This window comes from Fusarium odoratissimum, assembly GCF_000260195.1.
Source record: "Fusarium odoratissimum NRRL 54006 unplaced genomic scaffold supercont1.44, whole genome shotgun sequence".
NCBI classification, from domain to species: domain Eukaryota; kingdom Fungi; phylum Ascomycota; class Sordariomycetes; order Hypocreales; family Nectriaceae; genus Fusarium; species Fusarium odoratissimum.
The window spans coordinates 13,978-31,949 of record NW_022158725.1 but is presented as its reverse complement, the minus strand read 5'-3'; the positions used below and the strand labels follow the sequence as shown (position 1 = coordinate 31,949).

Below are 17,972 nucleotides of genomic sequence, written 5' to 3'. Positions count from 1 at the left end.
GGTAAAAGTTAAATGCCGCGGAACGGTGCGATGATAGCGGAAAGGAACGAAAATGAGGGCATTTGTGACTACATAAGGATGGGATCTTCACTCTTAGCAAGAGGCTCTTCATGAAGCTCATTTTTCCTGGTATTAAGCTACTCTACGTCAATTCATTCAATCCTTCACTATGAGTGATCCAAATCCTGCGAAGCATGAAGCTTCTTTAGCATTGACACAAGTTCCTTCTGAAATAGCTCAAAAAGCCGCTGTCGACGAAGATATCGTCTCTGACTCTAGAACTGAGGATGCAGACGATCGGACAATCGTTCCAATGACTTGGAGGCTTATTTCCGTCCTGCTCATCTGTCTGATCAGCTTTGGAGCTTCTTGGTCTGCCCGATTGACATCGTCACTGAAGAGCACCATCAAGAAGGAATTAGACATCAACAACACACAGTTCGCACTGCTAGAGGCTAGTGAGGAGTTCTTGGTCACATTATTGATGATGGCCTCTGGTATTCTGACGGACCGGATTGGCGGTGCTGGTAAGTTCTGCTGATTTGCTTTCTAGTGTGACACCCGTGACCGATATATATAGGTGCCATGCTCTACGGAAACCTGATCATGACAGCGGGCGCTCTCGTCATCGCAGGCGCAGCGACATGCCGGTCCTTCCCGCTCATGATCTTTGGCAAAGTCGCTGCAGCGTTAGGAGACATTGCCACTCAAATCGCGTATTACAGAGTTTTTGCAGGATGGTTTGCACCTGGTGGAGGCTTTGGCACTACCATAGGTCTGCAGATCGGCATCGCGAGAATTGGCGGTTTTGTTGGAAGCTCCACGGCCAACGTCATTTCTAAGGTATGAGATCTCAAATTCTCCTATAGAAAAACATGGGAACTGACTTCCTTGTTTATTAGAATACCGGAAACTTTGCTTGGGTCTTCTGGATCGGTGCATGCGTCGCCTTCTTCACAAACCTGTGCACACTTGTCTTCTTCTTCTTTACGAAGATTGCACATAAGCGCTTTCGTCCCCCTCCTGATCCGGCGACTGGAGAGGCACTTGTTGAGAAGAACAAGAAGTTCGACTTTAACAAGATCATCCAATTGCCGTGGGTCTTCTGGACGATCATGCTTTTCTCAATGGTGCAAACTAGTTGTTCCAATATCTACTCTCAAAACGCTACTGAACTAGCCGAGCATCGTTTTGGAGTAGATGCTGTGGCTGCGGGTTGGTATGCCTCTTTGTCGCAGTATGCCGGTAAGCCATCTCCTTCAGTCATCTACTCAGAGGCGAGGTACTAATCAAAATATGTAGGATTTTTCCTCAGTCCCTTGATCGGAGCTGTCATCGACACTTACGGCCACCGTGTAACGCAAATGGCTGTTTGTGGCACTGGCATGCTATTATCGATGGGACTTATCAATTGGGGCACTACGACCAGCAGCGCAGCGGCTTCATATGCCTTCTACGCCATCTTCAAGACTTTCGGCCCTGTGACTATTATTGAGGGGATCCGAACGAGTATGTGGCATCAAGATGTTTTTGGTACTGCTTATGCTGCCAAGGTGACGATGAATAACGCGTGAGTCAATACCAGTTCTCCGCAAATCTTTTGATGGCTGACGACAGATTCAGGACTAATATCATCATCCGCATCATCACCGGCGTCATCCAAGATGCCGACGATGGTTCTTACGATCGAGTTACCATTGTCTATGTCTTCCTCGCTACCGCCTCTACCGTTGTATCTTTAGCAATGCTGATCGGCACCTTCTGGGCTCCTGACCTACAAATCCTGCAATTCTCACGAAAGCAGCGGATCCTGCGCGGAGATATGATCAATGACCGCAAGGCAAAGAGCCAGGGACCCACTGGCAAGAAGGCTAGGATGATTAGCAAGGTTTGTTTCGCTGCGCTGTTCGTGTATGTGTTGGGAAGCTGGGCAGCTTGGATCTGGGGCGCTGCGACGGGGAATAATTAGACAATGCAAGTGCCAGGAAAATTAAAGACCATTGTTTCTCCTAATTGGGTTCAGGGTTCATGAATCATGGCTGCGGAACCTATCTGCGGGACCGATGGATGGATCGCGGGCTAAATCTGCGGAGCCGCACGGATGTTGGCCGATATGTCAGGCACTACAGCCCTGCAAGGACGAGCTCAATCCTATCAAGTAGGACCGATAGTCTCGTTTCTATTTCATGACTCATGCTAGTCTAATCTATCTAAACTTCTTCCTCGATGATGTTCACAATTAGTTCTGCTGTTTCCTCCGTCTTCTCCACGAACGGACTATGACCCGCCGCCAGCCTTGCAGATCTCATCCCAGGCGTTGACTCAACAAGCTTTTCTTGAAGAGGCAACAGGATAAGCTGATCATTTTCGCAAATGATATATGTCTTCGGAATAGTGATATCCGATGCGATGAAATCCAGACTCGTCTCAAACGCATCCTGAGAATGCGGTTCCGTAGACTCCAAAGCCTTATCTATCGCTTCTTCGGTACAACCACTGTACACACTTTCCCTCGCTCCCTCCGCCATCCTAGTAATTTGATTCTGCAAAGCATTAGCGACATCACGCAAACGCATTGATCTTTCTCACCTTTGTATATTTCTCGCCAGCCAGCAACCATGGAGGATAAGCCCCACCAAAAGTCGTGATGAGATCCCAGCCCTTGACCGGGATAGCAAACGCAGCTAAGAAAATAATCGAGTGGAATCCACCATTCAAGCCGCGTTTCGCACGCTCTTCCGTTCCCTGATCTTGCGTCGCGGCAGTCGCGGGGATGCCGCCGTAAGAATGAGCGATGAGAACGACTTGTCGACCTTGGTTGAAGAATGGCTCTGCTGTCTCGATGATCTTGGCTTTGTCCGCTTCCCACGTAACGCCGTGACTTTCAGAGCCTACAGAGGGAAGCTTGGGGATGACGCATTCGTAGCCGAGGTTGGTGAGGGCGGTTTTGATGGCGTCGTAGCATTTCGGGGGATGCCATGCTCCATGAACAAAAAGTAGAACTGGTTTCTCGCTCATGATCGATACTCTTCGCTGGTCTATTGATCTTTCAAAGTTTATGTAGCTGCATGTTTCACATTATTCATGAACGGGACCAACCGCCGGTCTTATAATTAGCCACAATATCATGATGCACGCTATCGTCGCACTGCAGAAAACAGCTGATAAAGCAGTCCACGTGGATCCCTCGTAATGCATCCCCGTACCTATCCTCATAGGAAGGAAAGCTTGACTGATCGGTCAGGGGAAGTGAGGTGAGGTCCCGCGGCTGAAAATCCTTCAATGGGCCAACATTCGATTTAGAGTTTCCACCCCTGTTCTTCCGCACACTAACACCGCGGGTTTGGTACGAGACCCCTGATTACGCCTTATAGGCTTGTATTCGTGGTGGGCATGGTTCCTGTGAATGCCGTGGACCCGCGTCTGCCGCGTTATGTTGCACTGAGGAATGAACGAGTCAGGAATCGGCTGTTTCAATGCTTTCCCTAAGTCTACTCCCATTTCGGTCACAATTTAATGCCAAGTCCAAACCATATTTCACGTTTCGCTCCCCGTGTCCGTTCCTAACGGTTTTGGTGATTTAGTCTCTTTGCTATAGCTTCATTATTACTGTCGGCAATATGTCTGGCAATAATTCCACTCCATCTCTTCCGCCTGAGGTCTTGAACCATAATGAAGGGCCTTCGCTGATCATAGTAAGCGCCGTGTCGATACCTTTTGCTCTTGGTGTTGTAGCCATTAGAGTATGGGCTCGCCATCGAAAGCGGATGGCCCTCGAACGTGACGATTTCATGATACTCTTATCACTGGTAAGATTTGCGGTTTCTGAATCCCTTTCTGCCTCCCAACGCTGACAAGACTTCTAGCCATTGCTCTGGGCTACTGCTGGAGTTGCAATCGCATGTACGTTCCCTTGCACAATTGATTTGCATGCCGTGACGAAACTAATGTTGCAACATTCTAGCTGTAACCTATGGCGGCGTTGGCAAACCATTGGCGGTCAACATGATGCAAGACCCGAATCGACTTGGACGTGCTCAATTGGCATGTAACTATCCTCACCGTCGCAATACGAGTTATCTAACCGCCTTCCTCGTAAATAGTGTCTAGTTTTAACCGAATTCGTCTACGGCACAGTTCTCTGCACCATAAAGGTCGGCATCCTCCTAATGTACTACCGAATCTTCCCAACGAAATCCATGCGAATTGGCGGATACATCCTCGGTGGAATGACCTTTTCGTGGTGGATAGGCATCATTTTCGCAAGCATCTTCCAATGCTCGCCCGTCGACAAAGCCTGGAAGCCATTTATGAAAGAAGGTACCTGCCTGGATAAGAATCGCTTCTTCATTGGAAACTCGATCCCGAATATTGTGATGGACGCTATGATTATCGCGTTGCCTGTTTTTGAGGTGTCAAAGGTCCAGGTACCGAGGTCGCAGAAGATTGCTATCGCGGGAATATTTCTGCTCGGTGGCTTGTAAGTTTCTAGTTGAATTTGAGACGGGCACGTGCTCATCTGGTACAGGATCGTGATCATCAGTTGCATTCGGTTGAAGTACATTGTTGCCCTCCTCCAAGCCGGGCAAGAAGCAGACTTCACGAGTAAGTAGCTCATCTCTTTCGCTATCGATCGGTGCCATACTGACTGACATGCACAGAACTCATCTCGACACCCTGGATCTGGACAGTGATCGAACCATCGGTCGGACTCCTCTGCGCCTGTCTCCCCACGATGCAGCCGCTTTTATACGTTCTCTTCGGCCGTTTCATCACCAAGACTACACAAGATCGCAGTAAGGAAGGAATCATCACCATTGGGGGCAGTGGCCAAAAGTCAGCAGACAGACAGAAAGGTCCTGTCAAGGATGGACCATTTCGCAGACTGCATGATAATGATTCAGCTGAGGAGCCTGTTTTGTGGCCTGAGACGTATCATAATCAGCATAATACGGTGGTGGAACACTCGAAAGGGGTGGCGGTGGATGAAATTCCGTTGGGGACGATTGCGGTGAAGAAGGATATACGATGGGAAGAGTCGTAAAGAGAAGGATATACTATACTGGGATAGGCAATTCGATGCATCATGCTTAATAAGTATTTGGGGGATAATACATTTCACAGCGATCAATAATTTCAGGCCAGCGAAGTGGCTCCCTTTGGGGACATTCTTCTAAGCACGCCAGAAATGCGTCAAGTTGAACGGAGCCAGTTCTGTGAATCTCTTGGAGCTAAGCGGACCGCGACCATCAGCCATGAGCTATTTTAGAATAGAGGATGGGGCAATATCCTGGAACGGAAGTTTAGTCTAGTAATTAAAATCATTATTTGTAATGTCTAGAAGGTGATATCTAAATAGGAATCAATATCTCTAGATCGAATGACTGTAAGATACCCTACACCATCACAGAGCAGATCCTCATTTCGCGAATTCATACCTTCGATTTATTCACCAAGACGGAAAGGGATAGGTTAATCACGTCGGCACTTTGCCCTTCTTTTTCGGGCTGCAGGTATGTATTTCAACCTACGGCGTGTTGGCGTACGAGGGGAGATCTCAAACATGCGCCGACGCGCAACAACACGAGCCCGCCTCGTAAATGCCAAGGTTGTCGAGATTATCATTTTGTATCTGATCATGGATGCGGCGATGAGCGGACCTCCTCCCAAGAACCATTTGATTACAAGAGAAAAACAAACGCGTTTAAGGTTATCAAATCTATCTTTAGGGGATGTGCTGTTTCGATTCTTCAGCACACTTGGCTACTGGTTCATAACATTCATCTGCAACCGACTCAATCATGCTTGCGCAGCCGTCACAGCTCTCCTTATTGGCTTAAGCCATTCAGAAGACTGGTCGCATCTCAACGGGCCAATAAGCGCCTGTTACACTGTTCTTGGTTTCTGGGGGTAAGTGATCTACCCACTGTGTTAACATTGAGGTCACCTGCTAAAACGTTTGATGGAAAGTTCTGGCATCAGCTATGCCGCAAGACATTCACAGGTTTGGGGGATTTTGTCCCAGATAAAATCTTTTGCCTTCGTCGTAACACTCTCCTCTCCCAATACACACGCCTTTTTCTTACTTTTTTAATATCCGGTCTTATGCATCACTGAATAGCTCTCTTATATTCCTTTGCCGCCAACGAGACCTTTACTAGTAAAAAGTTCTATACCCTACAGGCCATGGGGATTATATTCGAAGACGGCGTACAAGCAATAACTACGGACGTTCCTATCCCAATATCAGCCCACTAAGTAGTAGGCTATGTCTAGGTTCTAGTATTCCTATCATAGTCGACACCGATTAGTTCATATCCCTCTATACAAGCTGGAGATATTGGACAAATGGTCCCTTTAGAAGTAATAGGCCATTTAATACAGTCTTGAACACGCAAGCCCAGGTTTGTTTCGTCATACTCAGGGGCTTTCATGATATAGTTCATTATGAATATCAAGATAAACGAGAGAGAGTCTTAGCTATAATGCAGCTGTTAATACGTCGCAGTGGTGGAAACGTGGCTTTGCTTAATGCTGGGACACTCTACGTTGTTCAGTATTCATCCCTTGACCAAATTAGCCGCCTGTAAACTTCGGGGCTTCTATCATGTTCTGACTTGACCCTTGTATATACTTCAAAGTCAATCATCCGTGCAAAGCTGCACTTAAGCTCGGATCAACCCACTAGCAATCCAACTCCGAACCCAATAACTCCTCGATGTTTATGTTAAGATTTATGATTTCCAGCCTGGAAAACAGCCGTGTTCCATTCCTCGAAAAGTCCCTCTTGAGCACCTGTATCGAAAGCAATAATTGGCACTGCGGTTAGATCTGGTTTTGGTCCCATTACAGGCGTGCCTGCTAGAGTCGACTCTGCTCTAGTAGAACAATCGCCAATCAGCGACGGAGGTTGTGAGAAGCCCCCATTTTGCATAACCGAGAACCTCTCTTTAAACTGCTTTGCTTCTAACCTACAGTTAGGTCTAGCTATTTAGAAGATGAGATGAAACACTAACCTTCATCGGTTTCGAACTTTATATGAAACTGCCTCGAACCTCGTAGAGAAGGCATGAGATCAACTGAGTTAGACTCGACTCTCCTTCCAATGTCCCAGGATAGACGTCGAATACGTGGGACTGTGACAGAACTCTGGAGTTCGGCTAGGTTAATCTCATCATGTTCTCCAGCCGAGGTCCCTGATGATATGTAGTAAGTGATGGTGTTGGTCGTCGTGCCATTGCGCTCAACCCTACGCCAGAACCGTAGCATTTGCCTTCGAGCAGCGATTCGACCATCGACTTTTATCTCGACAGCCTCAAAAGCGCCGCAGACTTCTCTCTCGCGAAGTGTGGACTGGAACCTATCGCAAGCTTCACGGTCTTCGAACTTGTATTTTGGATCGAGACGATATATATGGTAGCCTTCGCTGTCGACAACGGTGACGAGATGTTTTTTGAGAAAAGAAACTCTCTTGGAGGACTTGTTACGAGTCCAAGGTATAGAACCATAAGGTACTAAGCGGGTCAGTCAAGAGTCTTCTCTGGTGGGACATGGACAACGGTACCGACGTGTGTGACGTGTATAGTACAATCGTCATTCTGATATTGCAAGATGCGAGACTCATCATCTCGAGCCATGATATGAAGTCGTCTGAGGCGCAGTCGTCTATGCTGTTGCGGTGCACTCTCCAACTCCCTAGTAAAGGTCAGTGCGAGAGGGACTATACCGCTACGACCACGTACAATGTAGTCGGTGCGTCTTCATAACTGAGTGTTGATCGACCTGTAGTGCGTACACCCGTTAGTTAATTATACCCCGCACTCAAGCTGAAGGGAAAGTCAGCCATACGTTTAATGCTTGGCATTGGGTAGTCGATGGGATCGTCGACGTCCTCCTCCACTAGGCCCAGCTCTGTCCAACATGTTCTCAACTCGTAGTCGATGCTTCGAAGTGTCTGCTCGGTAGCTTCCTTATCGTCAGCAGTTTTGAGCTTGTCAAGCTTTTTGGTTATCTGTTGTATATGCTCTGGTGCGACTTGGTATTGCGATGGCGACACATTCTGGGCTGAGTCTATCAGGGTATTATTGCCTGTTTCTGTGATGACGGTCGTATCCTCTTCCTCGCACAATATTAGAGAACGGTTGGGATTATTCCTGCCACTAAAAACAGCCTCATAAGTAACATATTTGTGGTGAACTAGAAAAGAAGGCTTGCCTTAAAGAACTTAACCAGCAGGGCACCAGAATCTGGGTATAGTGCGCATCAATACGAGTCTTGTACTTGACAAGCTTCTGATTATTCCTAAATGTCCAAACACCTCTGATAACAGTGGTGACAACCAGGCCTTTCGATGAAGTAACCTGTTGCTGAAGAAGCTCTTTACATAACGTCAATGTCTCCTCGATCTCGTGAACATCATCCTCATGCAAGATGTTTGCCAAGGAATAATATGAAACATCATTTTGGAGAGCCTCAAGATGACGCTGCAGCCGCACGGCAGATTGTCGAAAGTCTCTAAGCTCCTGTGGAGCGTTTTTGAGTCGCTCGAAGCTCTCGATAACCTGGTCTGCTAGTTTAATAACCTGCAGTACCAGTGAGACAACCGCTAAGATAGTCCCAGGATCCATGTTTGCAGGAACATGTTGTAAGTAGTTGCAGTAAGCGTGGGTCTGTGTGATAGATTTGTCGAAGTTAAAGTCCCTGAGGGTCCGTGGGAAAATCAGGGTAGCGATCGTCTTGTCGCAGGATCCGGGGTGAGGAATCCGTTTCTTGGTCACATTATCACCTCCGATATAATCTGCCTAGAAGTGGCAAGCAATGCGGCGCCAATGCAGCCACTTTGTTGGGGTTCTTATAATATCTATGGCGATGGTCCAATGTCTTACCCACGGGGTTGTGTGGGGCTCTGTGATTCGAGGGATAAATATGTAAGCAAGGCGCTCTACGACTAAGTGGAATGACTGCGGCTGAGAATACAACAGACGGCGGACCCTGTCAGCCTAAGTACCAATTGATCCGTTAATTAAATCACGAACCCCTTGCCCTTCCAATTTTCGCTCATTATCTCTATTATGCATCGACTTCACCATGGATCCCCATCCTACGCACATCGAGTCTAATTCTGCAAAGAAGTCTAGAAGACGATGTCGCTTCTGGATTGACTACAACGAGGAAGTGAAACATTTAGTCGAGATCGACTATGTAAGTGTCCACTATCTAAGCCAACGGCTGCTAATCCCCCTTCAGAGCACGCGTGAACGCGAAAAGCAAATCACAAAGATCGTCGACGATGGCGGCTTCAAGATCAGAGTCTTTTTCGTCGCTGCTTCAGGCTTCCTTGCGTCCTCTTATTCTCTCTTTTCTGTTGACATCTTGTCCATTGCCCTGTTTTATGTTTATCCGCCTTGTAACAGGCTCGGGCAAGACCCTGGCCTCATCATCGATGAACTCACCCTGACAGGCACGATCTTGGGGATGCTCTTGATGGGACATCTTGCTGATCGATCGGGAAGAAAGAAGTGGTATGGAGCCGAGTTGACGATTCTGATTGTCGCTACCATCGGCATGGCGCAGGCTTCTGAAGGCTATACAGCCGTCAAAATTACAAGAAGTTCAATGAATATCTATTCCTGGATAGCCTGGTGGAGGTTCTTACTCGGATTTGGTATAGGGGCAGAAGTAAATCTTGTTTTTATCTTGTAGAAAGGAGCTCGAGCTAATCAACATTTATAGTATCCTCTATCCAGTATCATTACTGCGGAGTGGGCATCGACCGAATCCAGGGGAGTCATGCTCTCGGCAGTCTTCTCCATGCAATCAGTAGGACGTCTCCTATCTTACACAGTCAGTTTGGGCGCCTTGCGCGGGTCAAATCCGGGTGATGATGAAGAAACAAGAAGACTAGCGATAGACAGAGTATGGCGATGGACAGTTGGAGTTGCTCTTATTCCTGCAGCTATCGCTATATTGCTCCGTTTAACCATACCCGAAACCCCAAGATTCTATGCTGGAATCATGAAGGATCCACGTAAAGGTGTTTCAAATGCGATGAAACTGTATGGACGGAATAAAAGCATTCAAGAGGTTGGTAGAGAGACCGATCTTTCGACAGGCGGATCAAAGGATGAAGAAGAGCCGTGGTACGCTTGGTACGGAAAGGCGTGGGATTACTTAACTGGGCCAAAGAAAGGATGGAGACCCTTGGTTCTCATATCCCTTCTCTGGGCTATCATGGATGTTCCCTGGTACGGCTTGACGATGGACTTGAGCAATACGTTGGCCACGTTGGTTCATGATCCAAGTTCCCCCACTGGAGTGATGCGACACTTTCGACGGGCTTCCGGTGATGGTGTTGAAGGATGCGGAGATGACCCATGGAACAAAGACTATTGGAATCCAAACAACACCATTTCAAATATGATCGAGCAAAACGCCATCAGATCCATTGTTGTTGTTTCTATTGGCTCACTGGTTGGTAGCATCGGGTCAATCCTTATTATTGACTTCTTCCGAAGAAAGGTGATTCTGATTGCGACATTCCTGGCCATCACAGTCCTTCTTGCTATCGCTGGAGGGACGCTCCTTGGTAGTGAAGCTAGCGATCCTCACCACGCCGCTGTCGTCTGTTATGGCATCCTTCAATTCTTCTTCAATCTGGGTCCCAACACCCTCATCTTTGTGCTAGCCGCGGAGATCTTCCCAACTACTTATCGAGGAACATTCAACGGCATAGCCGCAGCTTCAGGCAAGGTCGGTGCTGTTATTATCCGCGTTATCATCTTTACAACAAGGCACGGGGACAAGGAAAAAAGTCTTGGGATACGGCTCCTTGCTCTAATGCCTTTGATGCTTGTATCTGCTTGGCTGTCTTGGTATCTACCAGATGTGCAAGTTGTTCCAAAGACTAAACCTGTTGAAACGGTGTCTGAGCAGCACGAAGCAGACGGTCGGAACTTGCCTCCTTCACCTGTGCTTCAGGTTGAGACCCCACACTCCGATGCTGTCTCGGTAACCTCTTCGGACAGCCGCTCTTTGTCAGTTCCAAGCAATGAAGATAGTAAGAGATTTCATCTGCTGGAAAGGCTTAAGAATATACCACTTGAGGATATTGCGCGGAATCCAGGGCAATCCAATAGGGTTGAGATAAGCTCTGCGCGATAATTTATAAGATCCTAGCATTATCCTCTGCATTACAAAGTAACTAATAAACTTATTATTTATAATTTACCTTTATAATAACTAGGCTATATAGTTATTAAAGCTACTTACCTTATAGTATTAAAGTACTATTAATAGTAATATATAAAATATTCTTATAATTATAAGCTAATTATATTTATAATTAAATACTATAAGGGATTTTTAAAGATTAGAAGGGTTAAAGTTATGTACTGTTTTTTATTATATAAAGTTTATACTTTAGTAATTTATTACTTCCCACCTGAACCCTGTAGCTCCCCCGCAATCTCCGATAACCCAGTGGACCATTCTCCCCACAACTACTATCACCCTTATCGTCCCCCGACGGCCGATTACCACCAACCAATCAGACAACCTCAACTAACCAATCGCATATTTCCATCCGCCGTCAGTAGGTCTATTATCAACACCTCAAAATCCACCTTCACCCCTTTCTCCATGTGGAACTCATCGCCCTTTATTCTTCTTTCCAGTGTACTTTCGATAATATGAAGAATCACGACGCTGATCTAGCACGCGATGCTGCTCAACTTGCAGCGCTAGGCCACAAGCAGGAGCTGGAGAGAAATTTCTCCTTTGTCTCTATGCTTGGCCTTGCCTTTTCCATCCTCAATTCCTGGACTGCACTTGCGTCAAGTTTATCTGTTGGTTTGCCTAGCGGTGGACCTACAGCTGTTATTTGGGGATTGGTCACAGCTGGAGTGGGCAGTTTGTCACTAGCTGTTTCTAACGCCGAGTTTCTTTCTTGTTATCCTACCAGCGCTGGGCAGTATCACTGGGCGGCTATCATTTCACCTCCGAAATGGGTCGCCATTGTCTCTTGGGTTACCGGCTGGGTTAATGTTAGTGGATGGGTCGCTCTGTCTGCTTCTGGTGGTGTTTTGGGCGGGCAATTGTTTCTAGGCATCATCACCATGTACGACCCCGACTTCGCACCGACACGATGGCAGTACTTCTTGCTGTTCCTCTTATACACATTCCTGGGGTTCTTCCTCAACCTATTCCTCGCTTCGGGATTGCCGATGATGACAAAGATCGCGCTGATCTGGTCTGTCTGCGGTCTCCTCGCTACTACAATCACCGTCTTGGCTACTAGCGCCCCTGACTTCCAGCCCGCTAGTTTTGTCTTCGGAGAATTCATCAACTCCACTGGTTGGCCTGGTGGTGTCGCGTTCCTCTTGGGCTTGCTGCAGGGTGGTCTTGGACTCACAGGCTTCGATGCCGTTGCGCACATGATCGAAGAGATTCCCCAGCCCTGCATTCGTGGACCTCGCATCATGGTCGCTTGTGTTGCCATGGGTCTCGTCACTGGCTTTGCCTTCCTTGTCTGTCTTTTATTCGTCATCAAAGATGTGGATGCGGTCGTCGCCTCCCCAACTGGTCCTCTCGTTGAGATCTACCTACAAGCTACGAACAGCAAGGCTGGCACTGTTTGCCTGCTGCTTTTCCCCATGATCTGCCTCGTGTTTGGTACCCTTGGTATCATGGCCACAAGCACTCGTATTCTGTATGCCTTTGCTCGTGATGGAGGTCTGCCCTTCTCCCGAGTGTTTGCCAAGGTTGACCAGCGATGGGGCATTCCAGTCAACGCGCTTTTGCTTACCAACGCGATCGTCATCATTTTTGGACTCGTCTACCTTGGATCAACAAGTGCACTGAACGCCATTCTTTCAGCTGCTGTCATCGCTCTCTCCATCTCATATGCCGTCACTCCTGCCATCAACTGTCTCCAGGGACGAAAGGGACTATTGGACAACCGACCTTTTGTGCTGCCAGAGTGGCTCGGCTGGATCTGCAATCTTGTAAGTACACCCAAAGCAAAGAATCCATGCTTGTGACTTTTGCTAACCCTTGATCCAGGTCGGTATCGCCTACACGATCGTCATAACCGTCTTCCTCCTCTTCCCTCCCGTTAGCGATGTCACAGCCTCCAACATGAACTACGCTGTAGTTGCATTTGCCGCCATCATAATTGTTTCTTCGATTCAATGGTTTGTTGATGGAAGGCATAACTTCAAGGGGCCTACGTTTGACGAAGACGCGCTGTTTGTCAGTGGAGTCGAAGAAGCCAGCGGAACTAAGATTGGAGATGACAATCACTCGAAGGTCAACAAGATAGATGCAGAGGTCTAGAAGACATATGAACTAAGCTGTAATTATATTGTAGTAGTTTATTCAAGACAGACGGATTTGCCATTTCTACTTTGGAAGCGCTTCGAAATGCTATTTCTTCCAAACTAGGCTTTGATCGTCGTTAAGAGGTTCACAGTACAAGTGACGTATTTCATGATACGAGTGCTCCCGCAATAATATGGCCATGCATCGGCTCGTCTCGATTAGACGCTGTAACGGCCTCCAAAATTCCCACAGGTGTAACGCTTGGGAGGTCATCAACGTGAAGAGGCAACAGGGAATGCATCTGTCGTCTGTCGTCATGGAACGAAAATGAGGGCAGCGACTCATGATTAGCCACTTTACCGAGACTTACGATATATTGCCGGATTTCCCCGATGCACTGGAACTGTATCATGATAACAACGAACAACCCCAGTATCCAACGGTTGAAGATGCAGATGTTAAGTCATACCCCGTGGGGAATAGACCAGTGTCTATCGCTTGGGAATGCTACATCGAGTTTAGTCCCCCGCATTCGCCGCCGACCCAAACCAAAAAGAGAAAGGTCGTGCCTGTCGGCCGTCGGCCGTTTTCTGAGCGAAGCGATCGAGGCCAGCCTAGACGACAGCTTCATTATCTTCGCCACGGTAAATATTAGGAAGTTATTTTGATAGAGGAAATTCAGATGACTTAGAAATGCAGTCACCTAATTTCGTTTCGAGTCTAGGTATTACTGCTCTACGACCGGAGAGTCGGAGATGTAATATCATTGTCTCCTACAGCGGGAAGTTTCTCAGGGATTATGTTGCGTTATGCTTGAGAGAAAGTGGTCACTAACCAACCACAATTAGAGATTTTCACCACAGATTGAGTAGTTTAATTTGAATTTACCTCTTTCAGACTTATGTTATAATATAAAAATTGTGAATTCCTCAAGTAATAGTCTACCAGCACTCTCAATTCATGCTCAATGGCCTGCAATAAATGACACCAGTCACATATAAGTACACATCCCTCTCTCCATGCAAACCATTCTACAGACGAGGTTTGCTGTCCGCGCAGCATGAAGACTCTTGGGTCTTTTCAGCATTTGTCAGCTGCGAAGTGAAGTTCTTCCTGCCGGGCACATCAATTGCTGGGTTTGCCGTGAAGAAATCCGCAGGCTTGATATGAAGATCAAGAATCTCGACGGGCCTGGTATTGGTCAGCAAGACAGATTTTCAATGCCATGGCGTCTGAGACTTACATGACTGGCCAGTCCTCTACTCTGGGATTATGAGTAAGACCAAACACACTCCATAGCACAATATCCTGCTGGAAAACATCATCGTTCCTATCAGCAGCATCCGCAACGCCCTCAACCTCCGAGACCGATTGCAGCGTATATCGCCCACCAGCATAGAATTCATTAGCACGATGCTTAGTAACCCACAGGTGTCTCTGCGCAAACCTCGCCCGTTTCGCCTGCGTAGAATTAGGATCCGCAAGCAACGGCCTCGTCACCGGCGCAAGAATCTTATATCCAACAGGCTGACCACTAATCGGATTAAGCTTATCCATATTCTGCACCTTGAAGGTTCGATCTGTGAAGGGGTTCGCGTCAAGACCTGCTGAGGCTGTTATGGGGGTTGTGACGACCTGGTAGGCGTTGCCGTTGGGGTTGGTGCGGGCGTCGATGCGCATGGGGAGCGATTCTGTCTGGACGAGGGTGTTTTTGTGGCCGTCTATGGCGGGGTCGATGCGCACGCAGAAGATGTGTTGGTGGTTTTGGGCGAGGATGCCGGGGCTTACGACGTTGCCCCATGGAGCGGTCTTGCCCTCTTCTATGAGGACGGAGGAGACGATTCCGGTGGCGCGGGCTTGGACGGTGATGGCACCTGCTTGGTCGAAGATATACTTTTGTTGCGTTAGATAGGTCATTTGCTAAAGGGGGGAGACCTACGTTGAAGATGTATTCGTAGTTGGCTAGGGTGATGATGAACTGAACAACAAGCTCTCGTCTGCGGGTTACGACAGCTCGGCCAGTACGCCAGTTTGTATGCTTCCAGTTAATACCATTATCTTGCTCGTGGAGGCAGATCACATTCTTAGTAGTGCGTGCTGTACCGCTATGATCAACAAGAACACCATCAAAGTACTAAAACCTTGTCAGCACATATGAACTCTCCAACAGCATCCGAGAGCATCCGTGTCACTCACCTTGATGACACCCAGACAGTCACATCCAAGCTGCAGATTATTGCAAGCGTCTCCAAGCGTTCCGTCACCAAAGTCGAAAGCCTGCTTTCGGTGGAACGGAGGTCGCGGGTCCGCATAAGGAACCGTCATATCGCTGATAGACAGTCTGTACAGAACACTTCGGCCGTCGAAACGAACATCATGTAGCACCGCACCCTCGCGAGGGTTGAAAGTCGCTCGCATGCTCCACTTCTGCCAATTGATCACATTGGAATCCTCAACTTTGAAGCTAGGCCCAGATGGCTGCACGACATTGAGTTCCTTTAGGTCTCTGCGCAGACCACCAGGCAAAAGCTCAGGGACGTATTCCGATGGCGTCATGTGATCGATGTTGACTTTAGCGTAGTCACCCTCGGCGAAGGTATGAGGATCATCACCTCCACCGGTAGCAACCTCGTGAATGCGGATGACTTCGCGTGTCTCGGCGTCGATGACGGGGATGATGGGGAGAGGGTATCCCCAGAAGTTGCATTCGCGGTTCTTGCTGTCGGAGGCGTAGATCAGGGCCTGCATGTGTCGACGATTGGGGTCGTCAGCTGCGTCAAGGCCGCCATATGGCCAAGGCTCAACGACGACTTCAAAGTCCTGGGGGAGGTTGAACTTGGCGATGCGCTCCTTGAAGACAGGGGAGTCTCGACAAATGATTCGGACGTCATCAAGTTCTTCGCTATACGAATCCATTAGTCTGTGATATGGCTTGCAATGCCGTGTAAGGGTCTGGCATACCTTGTGAACGCTGCTTGGGCATCCGCTCGGATTGACTCAACCTGCTTGATCTTTCTTGTGTTCAGGTCGATGATAGCCTCATGCGATTGCGGAGGCTTGCCACCATGAGCTGTGTCAAAGTGGACTCGTGCTTCACGAGCGGGTCTGAGCGTAGAGCTGGTAACCTTTCCAGCATGTTCAAGATCTAAGTAAGGCGCCAGGACCTCCTTCATTGGCTCCTCAAGGTAAATGACCCGGAACTTCAGGACATTCTGAGGATAAGCAGCGCGAACGACATCTCTGGCCAAGTTCGTCTCGTCGACGGAGAGAGGAATAAGAGGATGAGGCTGAGACATCTTGGGGTATGAGGGTGATTGGGAATAGATGGAGAAGCTGGGGAAGGGCGGATGAAGAGCGAGGTTGAGGATTTTTAAGCCGCTTTAAACAGAACTCATGATAACCTAACGCCGTCTGGAGCTAGTGTCATGCCAAGACATGTCGCCCGGCGGCGGATTAGGGCTCCAGCGGGCATCTTGGTTTACAAGGAGTAGGGATTGGAGAAGCTAAGCCATCCTTGAGCTAGCTGAAAGTGGGTAATGAAGTGAGTTATGCTTGGTTTTATTCGATTTGATTGGTAAACTGAAGAGCTCAAGAAGTTGCATAAATGTACCCAAATTTGGTATATGACGGACGTTATAGGTTACCTGAAGCCCTAGGACTGGCTATAGGATTTATTGCTCATCGTGGAAGCTTTTTGGGTGGAAACGTATATTGGTGAAAATGGATACCGCGTCCTCGTGATGTGTGACAGCAGCCTAATGTTTAACCTTACAGCCAGCAATCAGCTACGTAGGTGCATGGTTCAGCATAGATTTAAGTAATTTACCCCAGAGCTGACGGATACGTCGTGGATCTAATATACAGATATATGTCTTCATCAGGAAATCTATGTCCAGATCGAATTGACAATAAGATTCTAGCGCAATTTTGCTTATCTCAAGCAAGTCACCTAAAAGAAAATTAGTCTCGCTTCAGCAATCTCATCATAGCCGATTTGAGTTCTCTTGAACCTTCTTCTCAAGCTCATATCAGCGCAGTTAGCTGCTTGGCACAGTCTTCTTGCGTTTCTGCTGGGGTCTTTGTACATCTATAAATAGGTAGATTCAATGGTGTTATGCAGGTGAGACACGGAGCCTTATTTTTCAAAATCAGGCTCGGCTAATGCGCGGAACACCATGCAAATTCATCATACCTACATTCCGTGCCTTATTGTCATGCATCGCATTTTTGGAATAGCGAAGTCTACAGTTGAGAGAGCCCGTTATCAATGATGTATGTTCAATATGTAAGAGAAATTGATGAGATGGTCACAGGAAGAACACGTAACAACACAAAAGACAGAATGGATGCTCATATCACTTCCCAGTTGTCTGACATGAAGATCAGGCTGCGATTGCACGGCACAACCAACCAACGTCCAATAGGGATTCGAATATTAAGGTGACACAGCAGCTCAGCTCCTGCAATATTTCGGATACTCTCGAATCCGAACTAATAGGTGACTAAATCAACCAATGTCACATGCAGTCTTTGGAAACTTATATGGGGAAGTATTGCGAGAAGCAAGGGTGGGCGGCTATAGTAGTACCCCAACCCCGAGAAATCCTCAACTTCAGAGCTTTCCCCGTCGCCAAACCTATTTTATCCCATATTTC

The 17,972-nt window shown here is 47.7% G+C and overlaps 7 protein-coding genes across 8 annotated transcripts; 4 read left to right on the top strand and 3 right to left on the bottom strand.

Annotated features, from left to right (window-relative positions):
• Window positions 1-169: 169 nt before the first annotated feature.
• FOIG_14743 (uncharacterized protein) lies at window positions 170-1,969 on the top strand (the record flags this gene model as incomplete). Its single annotated transcript, XM_031216026.1, has 5 exons — window positions 170-527; window positions 581-843; window positions 903-1,245; window positions 1,303-1,570; window positions 1,624-1,969. 5 exons carry the CDS (start codon window positions 170-172, stop codon window positions 1,967-1,969), a joined length of 1,578 nt encoding a protein of 525 aa, XP_031054167.1.
• FOIG_14742 (uncharacterized protein) lies at window positions 1,624-3,118 on the bottom strand. Its single transcript, XM_031216025.1, has 2 exons — window positions 2,590-3,118; window positions 1,624-2,543 (listed from the first exon to the last, which is right to left on the bottom strand). Exons 1-2 carry the CDS (start codon window positions 3,016-3,018, stop codon window positions 2,211-2,213), a joined length of 762 nt encoding a protein of 253 aa, XP_031054166.1. The 5' UTR covers window positions 3,019-3,118; the 3' UTR covers window positions 1,624-2,210.
• Window positions 3,119-3,416: 298 nt separating this feature from the next.
• Window positions 3,417-5,326, top strand: FOIG_14741 (uncharacterized protein). Its single transcript, XM_031216024.1, has 6 exons — window positions 3,417-3,809; window positions 3,867-3,903; window positions 3,965-4,044; window positions 4,104-4,480; window positions 4,529-4,605; window positions 4,662-5,326. The coding sequence occupies exons 1-6, from the start codon at window positions 3,621-3,623 to the stop codon at window positions 5,042-5,044; spliced, it is 1,143 nt and encodes a 380-aa protein (XP_031054165.1). The 5' UTR covers window positions 3,417-3,620; the 3' UTR covers window positions 5,045-5,326.
• Window positions 5,327-6,419: 1,093 nt separating this feature from the next.
• Window positions 6,420-8,784, bottom strand: FOIG_14740 (uncharacterized protein). 2 transcript variants are annotated; one of them, XM_031216022.1, is made up of 6 exons: window positions 8,215-8,784; window positions 7,849-8,159; window positions 7,743-7,782; window positions 7,565-7,695; window positions 7,017-7,514; window positions 6,420-6,966 (listed from the first exon to the last, which is right to left on the bottom strand). In XM_031216022.1, the coding sequence occupies exons 1-6, from the start codon at window positions 8,625-8,627 to the stop codon at window positions 6,728-6,730; spliced, it is 1,632 nt and encodes a 543-aa protein (XP_031054163.1). In that variant the 5' UTR covers window positions 8,628-8,784; the 3' UTR covers window positions 6,420-6,727. The 2 variants fall into 2 exon arrangements, with proteins under 2 accessions (XP_031054163.1, XP_031054164.1); XM_031216023.1 differs by lacking the exon at window positions 6,420-6,966 and having other exon boundaries at window positions 6,969-7,514.
• Window positions 8,785-9,017: 233 nt separating this feature from the next.
• Window positions 9,018-11,193, top strand: FOIG_14739 (uncharacterized protein). Its single transcript, XM_031216021.1, has 3 exons — window positions 9,018-9,201; window positions 9,247-9,678; window positions 9,733-11,193. Exons 1-3 carry the CDS (start codon window positions 9,088-9,090, stop codon window positions 11,158-11,160), a joined length of 1,974 nt encoding a protein of 657 aa, XP_031054162.1. The 5' UTR covers window positions 9,018-9,087; the 3' UTR covers window positions 11,161-11,193.
• Window positions 11,194-11,621: 428 nt separating this feature from the next.
• On the top strand, window positions 11,622-13,404 carry FOIG_14738 (uncharacterized protein). The gene is made up of 2 exons (XM_031216020.1): window positions 11,622-13,001; window positions 13,060-13,404. The coding sequence occupies exons 1-2, from the start codon at window positions 11,688-11,690 to the stop codon at window positions 13,330-13,332; spliced, it is 1,587 nt and encodes a 528-aa protein (XP_031054161.1). The 5' UTR covers window positions 11,622-11,687; the 3' UTR covers window positions 13,333-13,404.
• Window positions 13,405-14,348: 944 nt separating this feature from the next.
• Window positions 14,349-16,613, bottom strand: FOIG_14737 (copper amine oxidase 1; the record flags this gene model as incomplete). Its single annotated transcript, XM_031216019.1, has 5 exons — window positions 14,349-14,508; window positions 14,561-15,210; window positions 15,257-15,451; window positions 15,514-16,219; window positions 16,279-16,613. The coding sequence occupies 5 exons, from the start codon at window positions 16,611-16,613 to the stop codon at window positions 14,349-14,351; spliced, it is 2,046 nt and encodes a 681-aa protein (XP_031054160.1).
• Between the last annotated feature and the right edge of the window lie 1,359 nt (window positions 16,614-17,972).

What these genes read in the sequence shown, in the direction of transcription:
- FOIG_14739 (XM_031216021.1), top strand. Translation starts at nt 9,088, where the DNA reads ATGGATCCCCATCCTACGCACATCGAGTCTAATTCTGCAAAGAAGTCT. An exon ending in ATTTAGTCGAGATCGACTAT is followed by an intron (nt 9,202 to 9,246) that starts GTAAGTGTCCAC and finishes ATCCCCCTTCAG; the next exon opens with AGCACGCGTGAACGCGAAAA. An exon ending in GATTTGGTATAGGGGCAGAA is followed by an intron (nt 9,679 to 9,732) that starts GTAAATCTTGTT and finishes CAACATTTATAG; the next exon opens with TATCCTCTATCCAGTATCAT.
- FOIG_14741 (XM_031216024.1), top strand. Translation starts at nt 3,621, where the DNA reads ATGTCTGGCAATAATTCCACTCCATCTCTTCCGCCTGAGGTCTTGAAC. An exon ending in TGCTGGAGTTGCAATCGCAT is followed by an intron (nt 3,904 to 3,964) that starts GTACGTTCCCTT and finishes GCAACATTCTAG; the next exon opens with CTGTAACCTATGGCGGCGTT. An exon ending in GCAAGAAGCAGACTTCACGA is followed by an intron (nt 4,606 to 4,661) that starts GTAAGTAGCTCA and finishes TGACATGCACAG; the next exon opens with AACTCATCTCGACACCCTGG.
- FOIG_14742 (XM_031216025.1), bottom strand. Translation starts at nt 3,018, where the DNA reads ATGAGCGAGAAACCAGTTCTACTTTTTGTTCATGGAGCATGGCATCCC. An exon ending in CTGGCGAGAAATATACAAAG is followed by an intron (nt 2,544 to 2,589) that starts GTGAGAAAGATC and finishes AATGCTTTGCAG; the next exon opens with AATCAAATTACTAGGATGGC.
- FOIG_14738 (XM_031216020.1), top strand. Translation starts at nt 11,688, where the DNA reads ATGAAGAATCACGACGCTGATCTAGCACGCGATGCTGCTCAACTTGCA. An exon ending in TCGGCTGGATCTGCAATCTT is followed by an intron (nt 13,002 to 13,059) that starts GTAAGTACACCC and finishes CCCTTGATCCAG; the next exon opens with GTCGGTATCGCCTACACGAT.
- FOIG_14740 (XM_031216022.1), bottom strand. Translation starts at nt 8,627, where the DNA reads ATGGATCCTGGGACTATCTTAGCGGTTGTCTCACTGGTACTGCAGGTT. An exon ending in CCCAATGCCAAGCATTAAAC is followed by an intron (nt 7,783 to 7,848) that starts GTATGGCTGACT and finishes TACGCACTACAG; the next exon opens with GTCGATCAACACTCAGTTAT. An exon ending in GAAGACGCACCGACTACATT is followed by an intron (nt 7,696 to 7,742) that starts GTACGTGGTCGT and finishes GACCTTTACTAG; the next exon opens with GGAGTTGGAGAGTGCACCGC.